Source organism: Urocampus carinirostris, chromosome 8 (genome assembly GCF_059441175.1).
Source record: "Urocampus carinirostris isolate Australia breed hairy pipefish chromosome 8, RoL_Ucar_1.0, whole genome shotgun sequence".
NCBI classification, from domain to species: Eukaryota; Metazoa; Chordata; class Actinopteri; order Syngnathiformes; family Syngnathidae; genus Urocampus; species Urocampus carinirostris.
In genome coordinates, this window is record NC_142356.1 from 28459309 (window position 1) to 28477537 (window position 18229).

At 40.8% G+C, this 18229-nt stretch overlaps 1 protein-coding gene across 1 annotated transcript; it reads right to left on the bottom strand.

Annotated features, from left to right (window-relative positions):
- Positions 1 to 2263: 2263 nt before the first annotated feature.
- Positions 2264 to 12842, bottom strand: LOC148361517 (HUWE1-associated protein modifying stress responses-like). Its single transcript, XM_088342218.1, has 4 exons — positions 12373 to 12842; positions 7843 to 7923; positions 5796 to 6071; positions 2264 to 2948 (listed from the first exon to the last, which is right to left on the bottom strand). The coding sequence occupies exons 1-4, from the start codon at positions 12569 to 12571 to the stop codon at positions 2698 to 2700; spliced, it is 807 nt and encodes a 268-aa protein (XP_088198344.1). The 5' UTR covers positions 12572 to 12842; the 3' UTR covers positions 2264 to 2697.
- Between the last annotated feature and the right edge of the window lie 5387 nt (positions 12843 to 18229).

Below are 18229 nucleotides of genomic sequence, written 5' to 3' on the forward strand. Positions count from 1 at the left end.
CGCCGTGCTGCCCTACATCTTATCATATAACTTTAATTTTAAAAAGGCTAGACAGAGCTTTGCTGAAGTGCATGTTGTGTGGCCAGAGGAGAACTGGTCCAGAGTTTACGTCAGTGATAAAAGTAAGTGTAATTTATTGGGGTCTGATAGGAAGCATTATGTTTGGCAACACATTGGAAAAAGACTAAACCCAAACTTAAAAAAGGTAGAGGAAGTGTCATTGTTTGGGGCCAGTTTTTGCAACAGGAATTGGACCTCAGGCAGCACGGCAGTGCAGTGGTGAGCATGTGTGCGGCACAGTTCTGAGATTGTGGGATCAAACCTCTGTTGAGTTTGCATGTTCTCCCTGTGCTTGCGTGGGTTTCCTCCGGGCACTCAGCTTTCCTCCCACGTTCCAAAATCATGCATGACAGGTTAACTGAGTGAATTGTCTGTCCCTGTGTGCCCTGCGACTGGCTGGCAACCAGTTCAGGGTGTCCCTTGCCCACTGCCCGAAGATAGCTGAGATGGGCTCCAGCACCCCCGCGACCCGTCTGAAGATAAGCGGTGCAGATAATGGATGGATGGATGGATGGAGTTGGACCTCTTGTACAGCTACATGGTTGAGTGAATGCCCTACTTGCATTCATTGCCCAATTACACAGCAAAATGGGTAAAAGATGCCTCTGAAGGTGAAAACATTGAAATAATGGCATGGGCAGCCCAGAGAACTGATCTTAACCTGATAGAGAACCTCCCAAAAATCCTTAGTGACAAAGTTATGGTCAAGAAACTCACTACAATCACCGAACTGTGAAGAAGGCTTGAAAAAGAATGGACCGAAATCACACCAGAGGATTGTGAGAGACTAGTTTTATCCCATGGCCGCAGAGGCCTGTACACTTCTAATTGCTGACTGTTGTGACATTCGGAATTTTTATTTTCATGCTTGTTCTTCTCTAATTTTGAAGTGTGTTCTTTAAATTTGATCATTATGTTTTCTGGCAAATATTTGTTTTTTTAAATGTATTTAGTCATTTTGTGAAAAACATGTACTATCAGATAGACACAATAAAATGTCATCTGACCGTGGAACAGTGAAGATGGTATCCATCATCTGCTCCGCTTATCCTCAGTGGGGTGGCAGGGGTGCTTGAGCCCATCCCAGCCATCTTCAGGCAGTGGGCAGGGGACACCCTGAACAGGTTGCCATCCAGTCGCAGGGCACGCAAAAAACAAACAACTCACTCGCTCATTCACACCAAGAGACAATTTGGACCGGTCAATTAACCTGATATGCATGTTTTTGGAATGTGGGAGGAACCCATGGTGCCCGGAATAAACCCACAGAACCACTGGGAGAGCATGCAAACTCCATACAGGAGGATTTGATTTCCATGACCTCAAAACTTTGCCACAAACGCGCTAATCACTCATCCGCCGTGCCGCCCAAGATGGTATCCTCTCAAACTTTTTCAATTTTTAATATAAGTTGTTCCAGAATTTTGATCTCCAGTGTATATAATACAATATTGCAGCGAGTAATGGTCAAGGATCAGATACTTGAAAAACGGGGGACAAAGCTGCCTACGACCACTATTACGAACTTGACATCGCCTCTGATCTTATATTAAGCTTATTAAGATTTTCAATGGTCAGGACAAATACAAAAATCTGGTAATCTATATTCAAATAAAAATTATATTGATTATGAAAGAAATATATTGAATTGAATAAGAAAAATGTTAAATGTAATAAAATTTAACTATCTATTCAAGGATTATCTTAGAGAATTCAATTTGCGAAATGTGAGGATATATCTGTGTAGTGGGAATTAAAGCACAAATGGGATAAAAAGAAGCATGTTAAAAGCATTTAGATTCTGTAAAATGGATAAATTTGTAATGACTTCATAAGATGGTTTCAATTGCCGATAGGTGTAAACAAGGGTTCAGGAACCTATGGCTTGCGCACCATATATGGCTCCTTTCATGAGTTCATATGGATCAATTCAGCGCACGGTTTAAATACTTATTTGTTCAAGAGCCAATTTCACTTCCCCACCTGCATATAAACCGGTTGGGTTGCGTGAGCAACGGAATGCTAAAACTGCACCGACATAATACATAATTCGCTTTAAACCTGGCGTGCTAACAAAACTTATGACCAAACATTTTTAATAATACAGACAAAAATTTGGGGGTGAATTCTTAATATAATTGATCAATTATAAAACACCCACTCTTCTTCCCAAGGAAAAAAACAAAACAAATGCGGAACAAAGTTTCACATTTGCAGTTCCTTTATTGTCGTAAAGCGTTATTGTACATGGAAACCCCGTTTCATTACCTTTTTTGTCTTTACAATATTTAACACATATAGTAACAGCACCTACATGTTTATTATTATTTACACACATTACAATAAGATTGTATCACAAAGCATGTGTGAACTAAAAATAAAACTGGGAAGGACAATGTGTTTATGTTTAATTACTTCCAATGTAAACACGAGTGTAAACAAAAGTGCACGGTTTCTTGGTAACCGAATGTCATGGGACACGCACGCACACTGGAAGGCTGGTGACAATGTGTCAAAATTAAATCTAGTATTCTGCTTTTATTTTACTTAGCAATGCAGCTAGGATGGCGCTTGAAAGGCCGACAGGGACGGCCGAGTTTCAGTTCTCGTCATCTGCTTTTATGACACGGGGTGAGCTCAGAGCATCCGATTACGTTTATGTGTGGGCGAGTCCGTGATGACGTCGCCACAGGGGGCCGCGCCCCGCTTTCTGTTGGCGGCCGAGTCCAGGTGGAGGGCCATCTCCTCGGCGATGAAGGTGTTCAGGTCGACGTCATGAAGGCCGTTGCGCCGCCTGCCGTGGGGCTGCGGCACCGCCGGGTGGGTGGGTGAACCAGGTGGAGGGCCCGACGAGCGGACGGATATACTGGCCATGGCGCCGCTAAGACCTGAGGGAATACAAATGTTGAGACTCCCGCTCGTGGCTTCATGTCCGTTTTATAGGGCTGCAACGATTAGTCCACATTGTCAACAATGTTCCCTCTAATTTTCCACGAGTCTGAGCGTTCACAAAGTCGGTGAGCAACGCTTGAAACAACACTGAGCAACAGCAATCGCAAGTGTGGCAACTAAGTTATTATCAAACATGTCCAAAACTTGACATCACGTTACATTTTGCAGAGTTTCCGGCAAAGCAAAAAAAAAAATCTCACTTTTGAATGAATTGACTAATGTACGATTGCAAAGGTTGTACGGCCTACAAACGTTATTTGTTTTTAGAACAATTCTTTCACAAGATTACCATTTCTTTTTTTTCCTGGTATCTTTTGTCGCATAATACTAACATTTTTGGGAGCTTATTTAGTCGGTTGCACGATACACAACTGTATTTAATCACATTTTTTTAGTGGATGTACAATGTTGGCAACAAGATTGACTTGGTATCATTGGAAATTATTCGAATGCAACACAAACTTTTTCCGTTTTTTTTTTAAATTTTTTAATTCCTTTAAAAATAATCTCATTGTGTTTATTTTTTCCTAGCCGTTACTTTTTTCTTTTTGTTCTTTATTTACTTTTTTCCTTTGTTTCTTTTTTTCTGGCTTTTTCTGAATTTTTCCTTCTTTTTTCTCTTCCTTTTGTTTAATTTTTTTTCTCAGCTTTTCACGACTTTTTCTTTCTTTTTTTGTTCTATTCCCCCTTCCTTTAAGTCATTTTGTGCATAATTTTACATAATATTTGGTCATATAGAGATGAAAGAAGCAAAAACAACCTGAAGAGCCGTTTAGGACCCGAAAGAGCCGGTTCCTTTTAGTGAGCCAGTTCTCGAAAAACTCTACTGACTTTACTCAACTTTGTTCTACTTCGACATTGACTTCATGCACTGTAACTTTGTCTTAATTCGCTTTATAATTAGCAATTTCGAGCTTTAATTTTTGTGAGCTGACTAGATTTTCGTGTACGCGGAAAATCTCTGGGTAGTGCGCAATTGCGCGCACACACAGCTTAGAGGGAACATTGCGCTGGATAGATTTTTTTTGTGCGGGCAGTGCGCGATTGCGCACGCGCGCAGCTTAGAGGGAACATTGGTTGTCGACAAAAAACAGAAATAGTCGGTAATGCGAAATGTTGTCTCTGTCTTAGGCGTAACAAACATACAGAAATGGCTGCGTCAACATGAAGTACGCGTACCACAAATTATTATGTTTGGGAGGACTTTATCCACCTTGCGAAGTTTGCAAAGCAGATATTGTGAAACACGGCAGTTGCTTGGTGCCGCAATAAAATTTAAAGAGCACGTCTGACCGTTGAACGAAAAGAAGTGTGACTCTCCCTACTAAGATTCAAATAATGTTCAGGCTAATATGGTTCCGATGACATGAATTTTAGATTTTATCACGTATATTTTGCTCTAAAGAGACCTTGAGTGCAATGCCAAACTGATCATGACAAATGCATTTGAAATTAAGTGCATGCAATCTAAAAAAAAAAACAACAACAAAAAAAACGCTAGTTGTTAAAAGGCTAATACAGACGCCCCGAAATCAGCAAAACCGTGAAAAGTAAACCGCAATATAGCAAAGAATTACTGTAAAGACGCTCTCCTACTTACGACCATTTGACATACGTAAAACGGTAGATTCGAACATTTTTTTTCGGGATGTCGAAAAATATTTGGACATTGCTGCAAGTTAGATTTTGAATTGTGTTCACCTTTTTCCGAGTACAGGACATTGCTGTAGTGTTTCTTTCTGCCGCAACCGGTGCGTGGCGCTGTGAGAGGTCACCCAGCATCCACCCGGAAGTTACAAAAAATATGCTTCCTCTTCCTAGTTCGTATGTAAACGTACAGTGCTATGAGTACTGAATCTCCAGTGCGCTCAGAACTGTGACATTTTCATTGTTTAATATCTAGTGCATCCATTCAAAATGGTTGGCGTAAAGTGGTAAGAAGAGATGAGACATTTCTTTTGAAACAAAAGTGGAATAAGAAAGCTTGATGCAGTTGAAAAATGGTCGGACCGCTTTTTTTCTGCCACTTTTTACCACAGAGGAAGACCTGTTGAAGCACATATTCCAAAACTCAGTTACACTTAACTTTATGTTTACAAAGCATATTATTTTATGAAATGTTTATTTTTCAGTACAAAACAATACAAGTTGCTTATACAAGCCTTAAACATACTTATATAAACCTTAAACATACAAAATATAACACTGAAGTAACTTACAAACTAATTCAACTTAGGGTACGCTAGTTCGGGACCCATCTTGTTCGTAAGTTGGGCAGCGTCTAGTAGTTAAAACCACTTGATTTCAAACTCTTGAGTCTAATTAAGTTATTTTGTTACAGGCATTGCAGTTTACCACCAATTTTCCCTTATAAAATGCACCTAATATGTTTTTTTACCATTTTACTGCTGGTAATTAGCCTGTTCTTCGTTACAGGGATAAAAAGTAATATATTTTTTAATTGTAATTTATTATTTATTTGCCTGTCTCTAAAAGATAAGAGGTTTATTCATGGACTTATGGCTCTACTGGCCAAGCACTACGCCTAATTGGTTTCAGATTGTACGTTTTTATTCAATATTTGTAAGAATCCGCATAATGTTCAATAAAAAGATGCATTTTTAATTGAAGCCACTGTTCTTGAGTTATCATTTTCCGATCATTAAATCAACTTTAGGAGAAAAAAAATCTGACGATTCATCTAATCATTTCAATAGTCTGTGACTAGTTGACTATTAAAATAGTCGTTAGATACAGGCCTACTGTTTTGGTGACACACTGACCGTGAAGGGCTATAGCCTCCCTGAAGGGCTGCAGGTCCGTCTCCACGGAGCTGTCCGTCTCGGGAGGGGACGGTCGGCTGGCAGCTACCATAGCCCCCCGGGCCGGGGCCCGGACTGCCCTAGGAGGTGGGTGCTTTCCGCACAGGAAGCTGATGAGGTCCTCTCGTCGGATTGTTCTCCGCCGCTTCTTCACCCAGGCCATCACCTCCTTGTTGCGGCGCTGATATCCGATCTGGATCCCCAGGTCGTAGCTGCGCTGACGGGCCTCCATGCACTCTAAAAGATAATGACAAGATAAAAGGATATATTGTTCGTGTATAAAGCACATTTTTAAACCTAAATTTCAACTCAAAGCATGGTTGCGCATTATACATGAAAGCTGGTGCAACACGCTTGTGTAGTACATTACAATATTGTGCAATTATATATTATAAGTCGAAAATATTGCTGACCATATTCGCATAACATTGAATGTAACCGCATCTTTAAACCCACAAGATAACTATGCTGTATTTTTAGTACCAATATCCAAAAAGTAAACGTCTCACACCCAGTCGCATCACCTTTACATGTCACCTAAATGCTTTGTTTGAAGTTAGACAAAATGAAAAAAAAATGTATACATAGACGTGACTGTTTCAGTCCACCAATCAAAAATTGGCGTTGTGCAGCTAAACTCGAATACGAGACACGAAAGTCATTTGCCTTGTTTCGCCAAATTCATTGTGCAAAAATAGCGATCAAAGCCAAGTTTGATTCTTGTTTTAGAGTGCCAACTAACACCTTGTAAATTTAACAGGTTAACAGTCTATAAAATTTGGAACTTGCTTACATCATTTGTGAGTAAGCTTACAATTTTAGTCAAATGCAGTTTCGAGCACACTTTGGATGTGGAAGATTTGCTCGGAAAATGCACGCTCATCCAAAACAATAACCAAAAAATATAGGGATGCACCAAAATAAAAATGTGGGGCAAAAACAAACATTTTTAATGTCTGGCCGAAATAAAGGAAGAGAATAACAACAACAAAAATGACAATTTACATAATGTATTTTTTATTTTCTTGCTGAAAAGGCATAACTGACTGACATAACTGACTTACATCGCTAGCTGCTATTTTTAAATAAGTTTATTCAATTCTCATTTAAGTGCTTTCAAAAAATTCCTGACAAACATGACGAAGTAAAAACTGCTGAGTGATATATAATGCAAACAACACAAACAAATTCGTTCCAATTCATTCCTTTGGGAGGCTGGTTATAATAAATAGTAAGTAGCTGCTGCACTAAACAGTGCACAATTTTTTTATGAATACATACTTTAGGGACAGTCAATAGTAATAAAAAACCAGGAGGGAACTGATTAAGACAGTGATTTTAGTGCGGTAGTTGCCAAAGCGTAATGCAACAAATGAGTTTCACTGGCATATTCGTCATAGTAGAATAATAAAAGTAAATTGGTTTGCACCAACCAATCAACTTTGGGATGAGCGAATTGAGGGTCAAACACATAGTATGTTTGAGAATTAAACCTTCTGAACTGTATACAGTTAGGTCTGTAGTAAATACTGGTCTAAGTCCGGCAAGCAGCTAACAAATCGCGGAAATCAAGGGAAACGAATAAACTTCTTAGGGAATGACGTTGGTAAAAGCTTGGCACAGCTACCGCTTTGAGAGGGCTCTGTTTCCTTCACTCTCAAGTGCAAACAGAAAAATAATCAGCACCGCCATTCCCCCCCCAAAAAAAATATATTAAAGCGGAATAATAGTTTTCACATGTTAAATCACAACACAGTTCCAAAAAAATGATGTAAGATGCCTGTGAAACTGTTTTGATAAAAAGTTGTAGTTCAATAAGGAAAAAAAAATTATTCAAAGGGCAAACAACAAAATTTGAACACCAGTTAATTTCATTATTTACCACAGAAATGTCATTAATGTAAAAACAAAGGTTTTCAAATAAGCAGAAAATTGGACTAAAATGTGATTCTGTCATTTTAAAATACAGTTTGTTTACAAAACAAACAAAAATCAACTCATTACTCACCTTTGTACATATTGGTAACGGCAGTGGCTGCATTCTGGAATGGCACCCAAAGGGAAAGGCCTTGTTGTTGACATTCTCTGTCTGCAAATCACATTTTATAGAAGGCACACCTAAATTAAAATCCACCAATCTAAAAAAATAATAATAAATTATGATAAAGTTCACGGAATTCCTTTACTGTGACTACATATTAACAATTAAATACATGACTAGATAAATAAGCCTGCATAAAAACGTATTGCTATAAAGCATTAATGACATGCCAAAGGTTTGTTATAATCTGTTTATACTGAAAGTTAAAACATGTGTGTGACAAAAGGTGTTTTTGAATTTATTTATTTTTGTTGACACTTGAAGCTATAACTCGTTTGTGAGATCAATCCATGGCAAACGCGTCAAAGTGTCATTGAGCAGGGATTCTTGGCCTAATTTTCTCTCTGTGTAACCTGGTAGTGCTTAGCTTGGCATGGCAAACGGGCAAATGTCAACGATAAGCACTTTGAGAAATATATTACGTGTGGAAGTTTCCATAAATAAGTAATGTCAAACCATTTACTATTTTATGAAATCAGCACACATCAGAAAGAAAACTTAAAAAAAGTATATTTCACATCCCAAACTGCAACATTTAATATACCGATGTTTCTCCATGTGACCCATTATTGGTCAGGCCCAACATAAGGTTGTGTGATTGTTTTTGTGTTACAAACATCTGGAGCATAAGTACAACCAACTCGGCATCAATCCACGTATAAGGCAAATCCTTCGCATCTAATCCCATCAAAGACGATGATCCGCCAGTGTTTACTTCAAATCTGACTGTTTTGTGTTAAAACAAAAAGAATTGATAACACATTAAAAATACTTCAATCCATGCATAAATTTAAACAGGTTTTTTGGACGCTGTTTTTCTCCCCTATGTGTTTATCTTGTTTTGATCTGTGTGAATGTTGATCTTCTTGTGTGACCCTTTCCCAAAGTGTGTATTTTGGAGCACAACTGCAGTTTGTAGCATACTTACAGTAATTCTTTTTTTTTCCATGTGTGTTTGGAAGCGTGGCATCCTTTAATTTCTAATTCTCAAAGCTAGCACTAGCACCCATCCATTTTCTTAAATGGTTATCTTGAGTCACAATACAGGGAGTGCAGAATTATTAGGCAAATGAGTATTTTGACCACATCATCCTCTTTATGCATGTTGTCTTACTCCAAGCTGTATAGGCTCGAAAGCCTACTACCAATTAAGCATATCAGGTGATGTGCATCTCTGTAATGAGAAGGGGTGTGGTCTAATGAGATCAACACCCTATATCAGGTGTGCATAATTATTAGGCAACTTCCTTTCCTTTGGCAAAATGGGTCAGAAGAGGGACTTGACAGGCTCTGAAAAGTCAAAAATAGTGAGATATCTTGCAGAGGGATGCAGCACTCTTAAAATTGCCAAGCTTCTGAAGCGTGATCATCGAACAATCAAGCGTTACATTCAAAATAGTCAACAGGGTCGCAAGAAGCGTGTAGAAAAACCAAGGCGCAAAATAACTGCCCGTGAACTGAGAAAAGTCAAGCGTACAACTGCCAAGATGCCACTTGCCACCAGTTTTGCCATATTTCAGAGCTGCAACATCACTGGAGTGCCCAAAAGCACAAGGTGTGCAATACTCAGAGACATGGCCAAGGTAAGAAAGGCTGAAAAACGACCACCACTGAACAAGACACACACGCTGAAACGTCAAGACTGGGCCAAGAAAAATCTCAAGACGGATTTTTCTAAGGTTTTATGGACTGATGAAATGAGAGTGAGTCTTGATGGGCCAGATGGATGGGCCCGTGGCTGGATCGGTAAAGGGCAGAGAGCTCCAGTCCGCCTCAGACGCCAGCAAGGTGGAGGTGGGGTACTGGTATGGGCTGGTATCATCAAAGATGAGCTTGTGGGGCCTTTTGGGGTTGAGGATGGACTCAAGCTCAACTCCCAGTCCTACTGCCAGTTTCTGGAAGACACCTTCTTCAAGCAGTGGTACAGGAAGAAGTCCGCATCCTTCAAGAAAAACATGATTTTCATGCAGGACAACGCTCCATCACACGCATCCAAGTACTCCACAGCGTGGCTGGCAAGAAAGGGTCTAAAAGAAGAAAAACTAATGACATGGCCTCCTTGTTCCCCTGATCTGAACCCCATAGAGAACCTGTGGTCCCTCATCAAATGTGAGATTTACAAGGAGGGAAAACAGTACACCTCTCTGAACAGTGTCTGGGAGGCTGTGGTTGCTGCTGCACACAATGTTGATCGTGAACAGATCAAAGCACTGACAGAATCCAAGGATGGCAGGCTTTTGCCTAGATGGTAAGGCGCCCGCTTTGAGACTGGGAGGTCGGTGGTTCGCGCCCCGGCCGAGTCATTCCTAAGACTTAAAAAGTGGTCGGCGGCGCCCTCTGTTGGCTGCGGCTGCATCGGCTCGCTACAACGGGTCAGGTGCAATCGACATTTCGTTCTGTGTACATTGTTACACAGAATGACAATACAAGGAAATTATTATTATTATTATTATTATTATTATTTTGAGTGTCCTTGCAAAGAAAGGTGGCTATATTGGTCACTGATTTGTTTTTGAATGTCAGAAATGTATATTTGTGAATGTTGAGCTGTTATATTGGTTTCCCTGATGAAAATAAATAATTGAAATGGGTATACATTTGTTTTTTGTTAAGTTGCCTAATAATTATGCACAGTAATAGTCACCTGCACACACAGATATCCTCCTAAAATAGCTAAAACTAAAAAAGCCCCACTCCAACTTCCAAAATATTCAGCTTTGATATTAATGAGACTTTTGGGTTCATTAAGAACATGGTTGTTGTTCAATAATAAAATTAATCCTCAAAAATACAACTTGCCTAATAATTCTGCACTCCCTGTATGTGCCCTTGTATTAAAATCAGTGCTCCTTAAATCGGGGTATGCATATACCTGGAGGTAGGCGAGTCAACAATAAGGGGTATGTAAGATTTGCAAAATTTAAAAAAATGCCTTGATATCAAAATAATTAAAGAGCACTGTACATAAATTGCTCACTTGACAAAACTACTCATTTGAAACAATATATTATATAGATTTTGTTGACCAGATATTTGCTCTAACCCCCTCCTGACTTCAAAACATTATCTCCTCGGATCTATACAATTCACATAGGTCACCCTTTTTGAATTGAAACTGATTTTCTTCCACACGAGAGAGATGGTCATGCTTGCTGAACACTGCAATGGTTATTCCCCTTTGTTCTTTGGTTTTGTTGTATTTAAAAAGAAATGGTAAATGGTCTGCATTTATATAGCGCAAGTCAGTGAAGACCTCCCAAAGCACTTTACAATGTGCTTCACACTTACCCATTCACACACACGCTCACACACCAATAGCGGCCATGCAAGGCACCGACCTGCTTATTGGGGGCATTAGGGATTCAGTGTCTTGCCCAAAAGGGGAAATAACAAAACGAACGTTACAGAAAATTAATGTTTTTTGGTACCCAGAATCAATAAACGACGCTGGTTAGAAGTACTTGGCTATATATGGAAAATATTTTACAAGAAGTTTAATTAAGTTAACACCACACTAATCATCTCCAAATGGAAGAGCAGTTTCAGCGACAGACTGTTGTCACAGTCTTGTTCCACGGACAGACTGAGATCATTTCTTCCTCATGCCATGAGGCTCTTTAACTCCACCCAGGGGAGTAAAAACCCACATTAAACCCCACCCCCACATTGCATACTACCCTATTTTTATTGCAGTGTGTATTTTATGTAGCACTGTTCAAATACTCTATATCAACACGTTGCATTGGGTATTTATGTATTATATTCCTTTTACTTTAATATTGTTTTGTTTTCAAAACAAGGATACGACTGGAAGTGTTAATTTCCCTACGGGGGTGAATAAAGTATCTATCTAACTTAACAATACATCACCAAACAAAAAATATATATTTTTTTAAATCCAGCGCCATTAAAAAACCTAAAGAAAAACGTGGAAAGGAAAACTAAACTATTTGAGAACTGTAGGGGGAATAGTTGGTATGCCTGACCAGAACTCATTGTAATAATTCAAGCCACACCAACCAGACTACAGAAGAGGCCATGTCAGCTCAAATGACCGCAAAGTAGCATTAGCTTAGCATCCAGAAAAGCACGTTCGAGGACGTTAAAATAACTTTGCTCATATAAACACACTTATGACGATGTACGTTTCATTAAAGTCTCGTTTTCGACCAGCCGGTACTTATATACTTGCTCTGGCCGAGTACCGACTAAGAGCTAGCGCTAGCATCTAGCTGTATTGATCTCTCACGAGCTCTGTATTGACTATGAAGCGTTTAAAAACAACGGTTGAAAACAACCAAGCGATAAAAATGTTTCAAGATTGAGTTATTAAGTGAATGGCGTCGGGTGAAGACGGCTAAAGAGAAGCTAGCTTGTATTAGCCGGTGTCCTTTGTGTGCGACCCCCACCTCATCCGCCTGTCATCGTGAAACATACCTTTGTAGAGCTGCGCCACCGCCGTGGCCGAGTTTTGGAAAAGGTGCCACAATTTCTGCTGGTTCTGTTCCGTTTCCTCGTCGACGAGAGGCTCGTTTTGCTCGGCAGCAGCCAGGCACTGGCGTTCCCACTTTGAGAACCAATGTTCTGGGCCGTGCTCCTGGATTTCGGCTTCTCCCTCCTCCTTCCGTTCCTCCATGGCTAACGGGTTAGCTTCGGAGCTAGCCCGTCCGCCCGACCGGCCGCTTGCTCTGTCCGATGCCTGGGCAGGGATGCGCCGGTACTTGGAGGATTTTCTTTGAAGTTTGTTATTTTGTTGGAGAGAAGATAATATTACGCAGGGCTGTAGCACAAAATGGTGGGGAGCGAAACACGATAACTACCACTAGAATCGCATTGTGTTTGTAGGTTGGTCCGCCCTGCGTACACAATGCACACAAACCACCGCACTTGGAATGACAACACAAGAATTTGTGCTCTTATCCCCGCCCATCCAGTGCCTTTTGCGGAAGCTAATTGGCTATGAAGGCTTCCGAGCATGGCTATTGGGGCTTACTACGAAATCTGATTGGCTACAACCAGAACACAAACCAATTGGTTAAACACTGATAAAAAAAGACATCGCAGACTCGCCTTTTTTAATTGCATCATACTGCATTTCATCCAGCGAGGGGCAGTAAAAACCCTTGGAAACCTGATATCATAGTTTCAAGGAAATGTAAGCGTACATAGTTTAGAATGTACTATCTACCTGGGTCATATCCCTCGAGAGGGGTGACCGACAGCAAGACAAACACATAAACAAAAACAAAGACAAGGAAAAAGGAGCAAAAAACATGAAAAAAATGACCATGGCCAACCCAAATGCCCAAACACCCAAACAAGTTAAGCACGTCGGCACCCAAGTTGGTCATGCTTCCGTCCCTCCAGATAAAAGGGGACACAAGAAAGCGGCCATGTCACTCGGGTCATGTGACACAACACTAAGCTTTCACTGGTTTTGTCAAAGACCAGAACGGACACAGGACTCAATTGCATGCGTTTCTCAAATTTTATTGAAAGAGAGTGAGAGTAAGGCTTGCTTGATTGCTTGATCCGAGGACTGGCTGAGAGCGGGAACGAGCAAGGCGGGAGAGACACTTCCGTGTCGGAAGAGGACAGACGGGAATGGCAAGTCGTTTGACCAGGGCTGGAGATCAGAGGCAATGTCAAGTTCGTAATAGTGGTCGTAGGCAGGCGGCAGGCAAAACAGGCGTAGTCAGGTTCAGAAACGGGTCGAAAAACGGGAATCAGGCAGGAATCCGGTTTTAACAGGGACGGAACGCTCACTCAGTGAAACACAACAGCTCGCAACAATCTGACAAAGTTTGAACTGACGTCGGGAGCTTAAGAAGGGTGTGGCCAACAATCAGCTTGTCCGGGCTGTTGGCGCCAATCAAGCTGCCACAGGTGTTCCAAATAGGGCAATTATGACAGGTTTACCCCTGCCACATCATACAGGTGTCCTGCCCATTCCTTAGAAGGTGTCCAAACATCCCACTATCCTTTCACAACGACTATCCACTCATTCCTATCTCCAACAAGAACTCTAACTTCCACTACATTTAGACCTCTTTCCACCAGTGCACTCATAACACCATCCATCCATGTTAATCGTGACCTTCCTCTTTGTCTGCTTCCATTTACTTCTGCTCTGTGGATCCTCTTCAACATTCGCTCCTCATCCATCCTCTCCATATACCCTCCGCATCATATGCGTCAATATCAGTTTTTTTAACTCTTCTTCGTCACTCACATCTATCCCTAACACACACTTTTGCATCTTTTAACCAACCTCACATCCAGATCACATTTCATCCCAACCATCAAACAATATCTGGAACTTCCTCTCATTCTATTTCCCACCACTTCTGCACTACACATTCTTTTAGTCAAACGACCTCAATTCCTTCCATATGTCCAAACCATCTCAAAATATTTTCATCAATCCTCTCAGCAAGCTCTTTCACCACACCAGTTATTTTCCTTACTTTCCCGTTCCTTAACCTATCCAGTCATGTCACTCCACACATATTACGAGAACATCTAATTTCAAAAGACATTTAACCTATTATGCAAATTTACTCCCAAACCACACGCCTCTGAGCCCAACATCACTGTTGGTGCCACCACACCTTCATACAATCCTCGCTTCCATCCATTCGCAGATCTGTACATTTGAAAAATCCTTTCAGCACACCAATTGCCTTGCACGCTTTACAAACCTTCTTTTTCATATCCTCATCCGAACCACCACCTGCAGCCACATACAAACCTAAGTACTTAAAACCATATACCTCCTGCAAATTTACACCATTCAACAAAATCTCTAAACCACCTACCTCACCACCTCTCGACCACCTCAGTACCTTACTCTTTTCTTTTGTTCTTGTCTGCATTCACCTAAGTAAGTACAAAAGTGTCAAAATTGGTTTGGATCCCTTAACTACTAGGGTCGCAGGGGCACTATTTCCTGTGGTGTGTCTTGGGCAAGTACAGCCTGGTGGCGCCCATCCCTCTCCAGGCCAAAATGTTTCCACCCGGTTTCAAATCGGGTACCTTATGTGTGTTGCTTTTCTTTTAAGATATATTAAAATAAAACTGTCATATCGTTTTAGTTCAAACATTTATACCGACCATTGTAGTGACCTTTAATATCATTACCATGATTTATGGTAAATGGTCTGCATTTTTATAGCACTATTCAAGTCACTGAAGACCTTCCAAAGCACTTCACAATGTGCTTCACACTCACACATACACTTACAACACACCGATAGCAGCGGCAGCCTTGCAAGGCACCTACCTGCTAATCAGGGGCATTAGGGGTTCAGTGTCTTTCCTAAAGACACTTAAGACATTTAACTCGGAGAAGCCGGGAATCGACCTTGCAACCTTTCTGTGCTAAGACGAGATGAGAGATGAGATGAGCATTTGGTAGATGGAACCGAAGCTTGCAAAAAAAAAAAAAACCATGAAAAATACATCCATCCATTCATCTATAGCCACTTGCCCGGGGTCAGGTCGCAGGGCAGCAGCCTCAGCAGGGAAGCCCAGACCTCCCTATCCCCAGCCACTTAATCCAGCTCATTTAATGGGACCCCAATGCGTTTGCAGGCCAGCCTAGAGATGTAGTCTCTCGAGCGTGTCCTGGGTTATTCCTAGGATGTCCTGCCAAAACACTTCCGGCGATAGGCATCCAGCAGGCATCATTATCAGATGTCCAGGCCAAAACCAAACTGGCTCCTCTTAATGTAGAGGAGCAGCAGCTCTACACTAAGTCCCTCACTGATGACGGAGCTTCTCACCTTATCTCTAGGGGCGGGCCCGACCACTCTATTGTTCTTTCGTTCATGATGCACACATCATGACCATAGGTGAGGGTGGGAACGTAGATCAACCGGTAAATCTTTCGGCTCAGCTCCTCCCTCACAACGACGAACCTGTCGGTACAGGGTCCGCATGACGGCTGCCGCTACACCCATCCATCTTTAAATCTCCAGTTCCATCCTGCCCTCACTCGTGAACAAGACCCCGGGATACTTGAACTCCTCCACTTGGAGCAGGATCTCATACCCAACTTGGAAAAAAAACATGACACACTTTACCAGCTGAGAATGAATAAAATGGCACAATTTGTTAAATAAATACTTTCTGATCTTAAAAATGTTTTCTCAATACCAAAATGAATTGATGACGATTTATTATTCCTCGAATTTATGTTTCTTTGTTGTAAATGGCAACCATAATGTAACCAATACTATACTAGTATCTGCCATCGTCTCAACTACCAATAGGTTAAAAAATGTTCTCTATCGTCACACATATTGATACCTGGTATCAATTCTCAAAAAATAGTATTATCTGTATGTAGATTGATATTTATTTTTTGGTAGCTTTTTTTCTTTCTTGTATCTTATTTTTCTCTTTTAAGTCTTACCTACATGTTTATCCTGGAGTGCCATGTCTAATCTTGTTGTTAACAATGTCCAATATGTTATTACCTATTACAATAACGACAATTCCAATTATAATATTTATTGGCTATTTTTTAACTAACGGATGACCGTCTTTGGCTGCAGCCAGATTACAAAATGATTACATGAAAAGTTCTAGTGCATGCTGGCTTTTTTATGTCCCTTGTGTGAAGGAGAGTCCAAAGATAGTGTTTTTTATGACAGCCTGCACGTTTCTGTGTTCCTTATGAAAACATCGACACTTCCAGTCGCTTTGCGATCATGGGTAAGTGGAAGCTGGACGAATTGCCCTTGGAAAATTGCAACCACGAACGAGGACCCACGCTGACCTTTAGTAACCTGCACTACTGCGTCCCAGAGAGAGGGTGGTGTCGAAAGAGACGTCCAGAAAAATACATCATCAAGGATGTCAGGTAGGAAGATAAACGTTTCCATGTTGTACTGGAAGTATCAACAATTGTTAATAAAACAACCACAGCAAACTATGGCCAACGGGCCAAATACGGTCAAGTCATGTTTATTTGTATAGCCCTTGAACACAAAGAGTCTCCAAGGGCTGCACAGACGACAGATTATTGCAATCCAGACTTTTATTACACCATCCCCTGATCTAAAACCTACATGAGGGCAAGGAAAAACTAAAAAACTCAACATGAGGAAAATGAAGAAACCGTGAGAAGTGAATGCACATTAAGTTATCACCCTTCCAGGATGACCAGGGTCCAATGGATGGTGCAATAACATATAATACACAGATATTGTCAACATAAAGTATAGCTTATTCATTTGATATAGAATAGAAGTATGTTTTAAGCTTAGATTTAAATATTTCCACTGAGGTTGCAGATCGAATCCCAGGGGGAAGAGCATTCCACAGCACCGGGGCCTGAATGGAGAACGCTCTCGAACCTACAGATCTCTTCTTGGCTCTTGGATCACTAGTAGACCAGCATTTTCAGAGCAAAGGCTCCGGACCGGATAATAGGGGGAAATTAAATCTTCTCTGTTCAACACAACTCATCGCTCCTTGCTAATGTTAACTCGGTTTTGCTGTTGATTTTCTCGCTAGTTGTCATCTCGTACTTCCTGAAGCTTCTCTTTTAGATTTCCTTTCCAGCTCTCACACATTTTCGCTACCTTTGAACCTTTAGGGAGATAAATGCAGTAAGATGTGCACACGACTGGAGCGAAACGCCAAGGAGCCGCAGACAATGGCAGCAGTGTTACGGCCATTCAGCCTTTTTATTCCAGTTTACCAAATAAATATTGTTAGATTATAATAATAAGCATTGGTTTAAAAAAAAAAAAGGTACGTTCTACCAACAAAAAACTTGTTATGGTGCCAGTCTTCTTCTTAGCGTCCCTTAAATATAGGTACCTCCAAATTAATATATTTTTGTTATGATGCAGTTTTATGCGTTTGCTATTTGTTTTAAACATATTTAATATATTTTGGGCATTCATTGGGAAAAAATACTTTTCTGCTAGCCCTGTTGCTTTTTGAAGGTTTTCTGAGTTTATTTTTAATTTTCAGTGTTTCAAGTTACTAATTTGATGAGTTGTTCTATTTAGAAAGAAATTTAAAGTAAAAGACAACATATCTGCGTGGATATCCATTCATAAGCTCGGTAGCCTAGATGGTAGGGCGCCCGCTCCGAGACTGGGAGCTCGACCGAGTCATACCTAAGACTTACAACATTGGTACTCATTGGCTCCCTGCCTGGCGCTCGGCATTAAGGGTTGGAATTGGGGGGTTTGGTCACCTAATAACTAAAATGGCTGCGCCCTGTTCGGCTGCGGCTGCATCGACCCGTACAGTTAAACTATACGGGTCAGGTGTA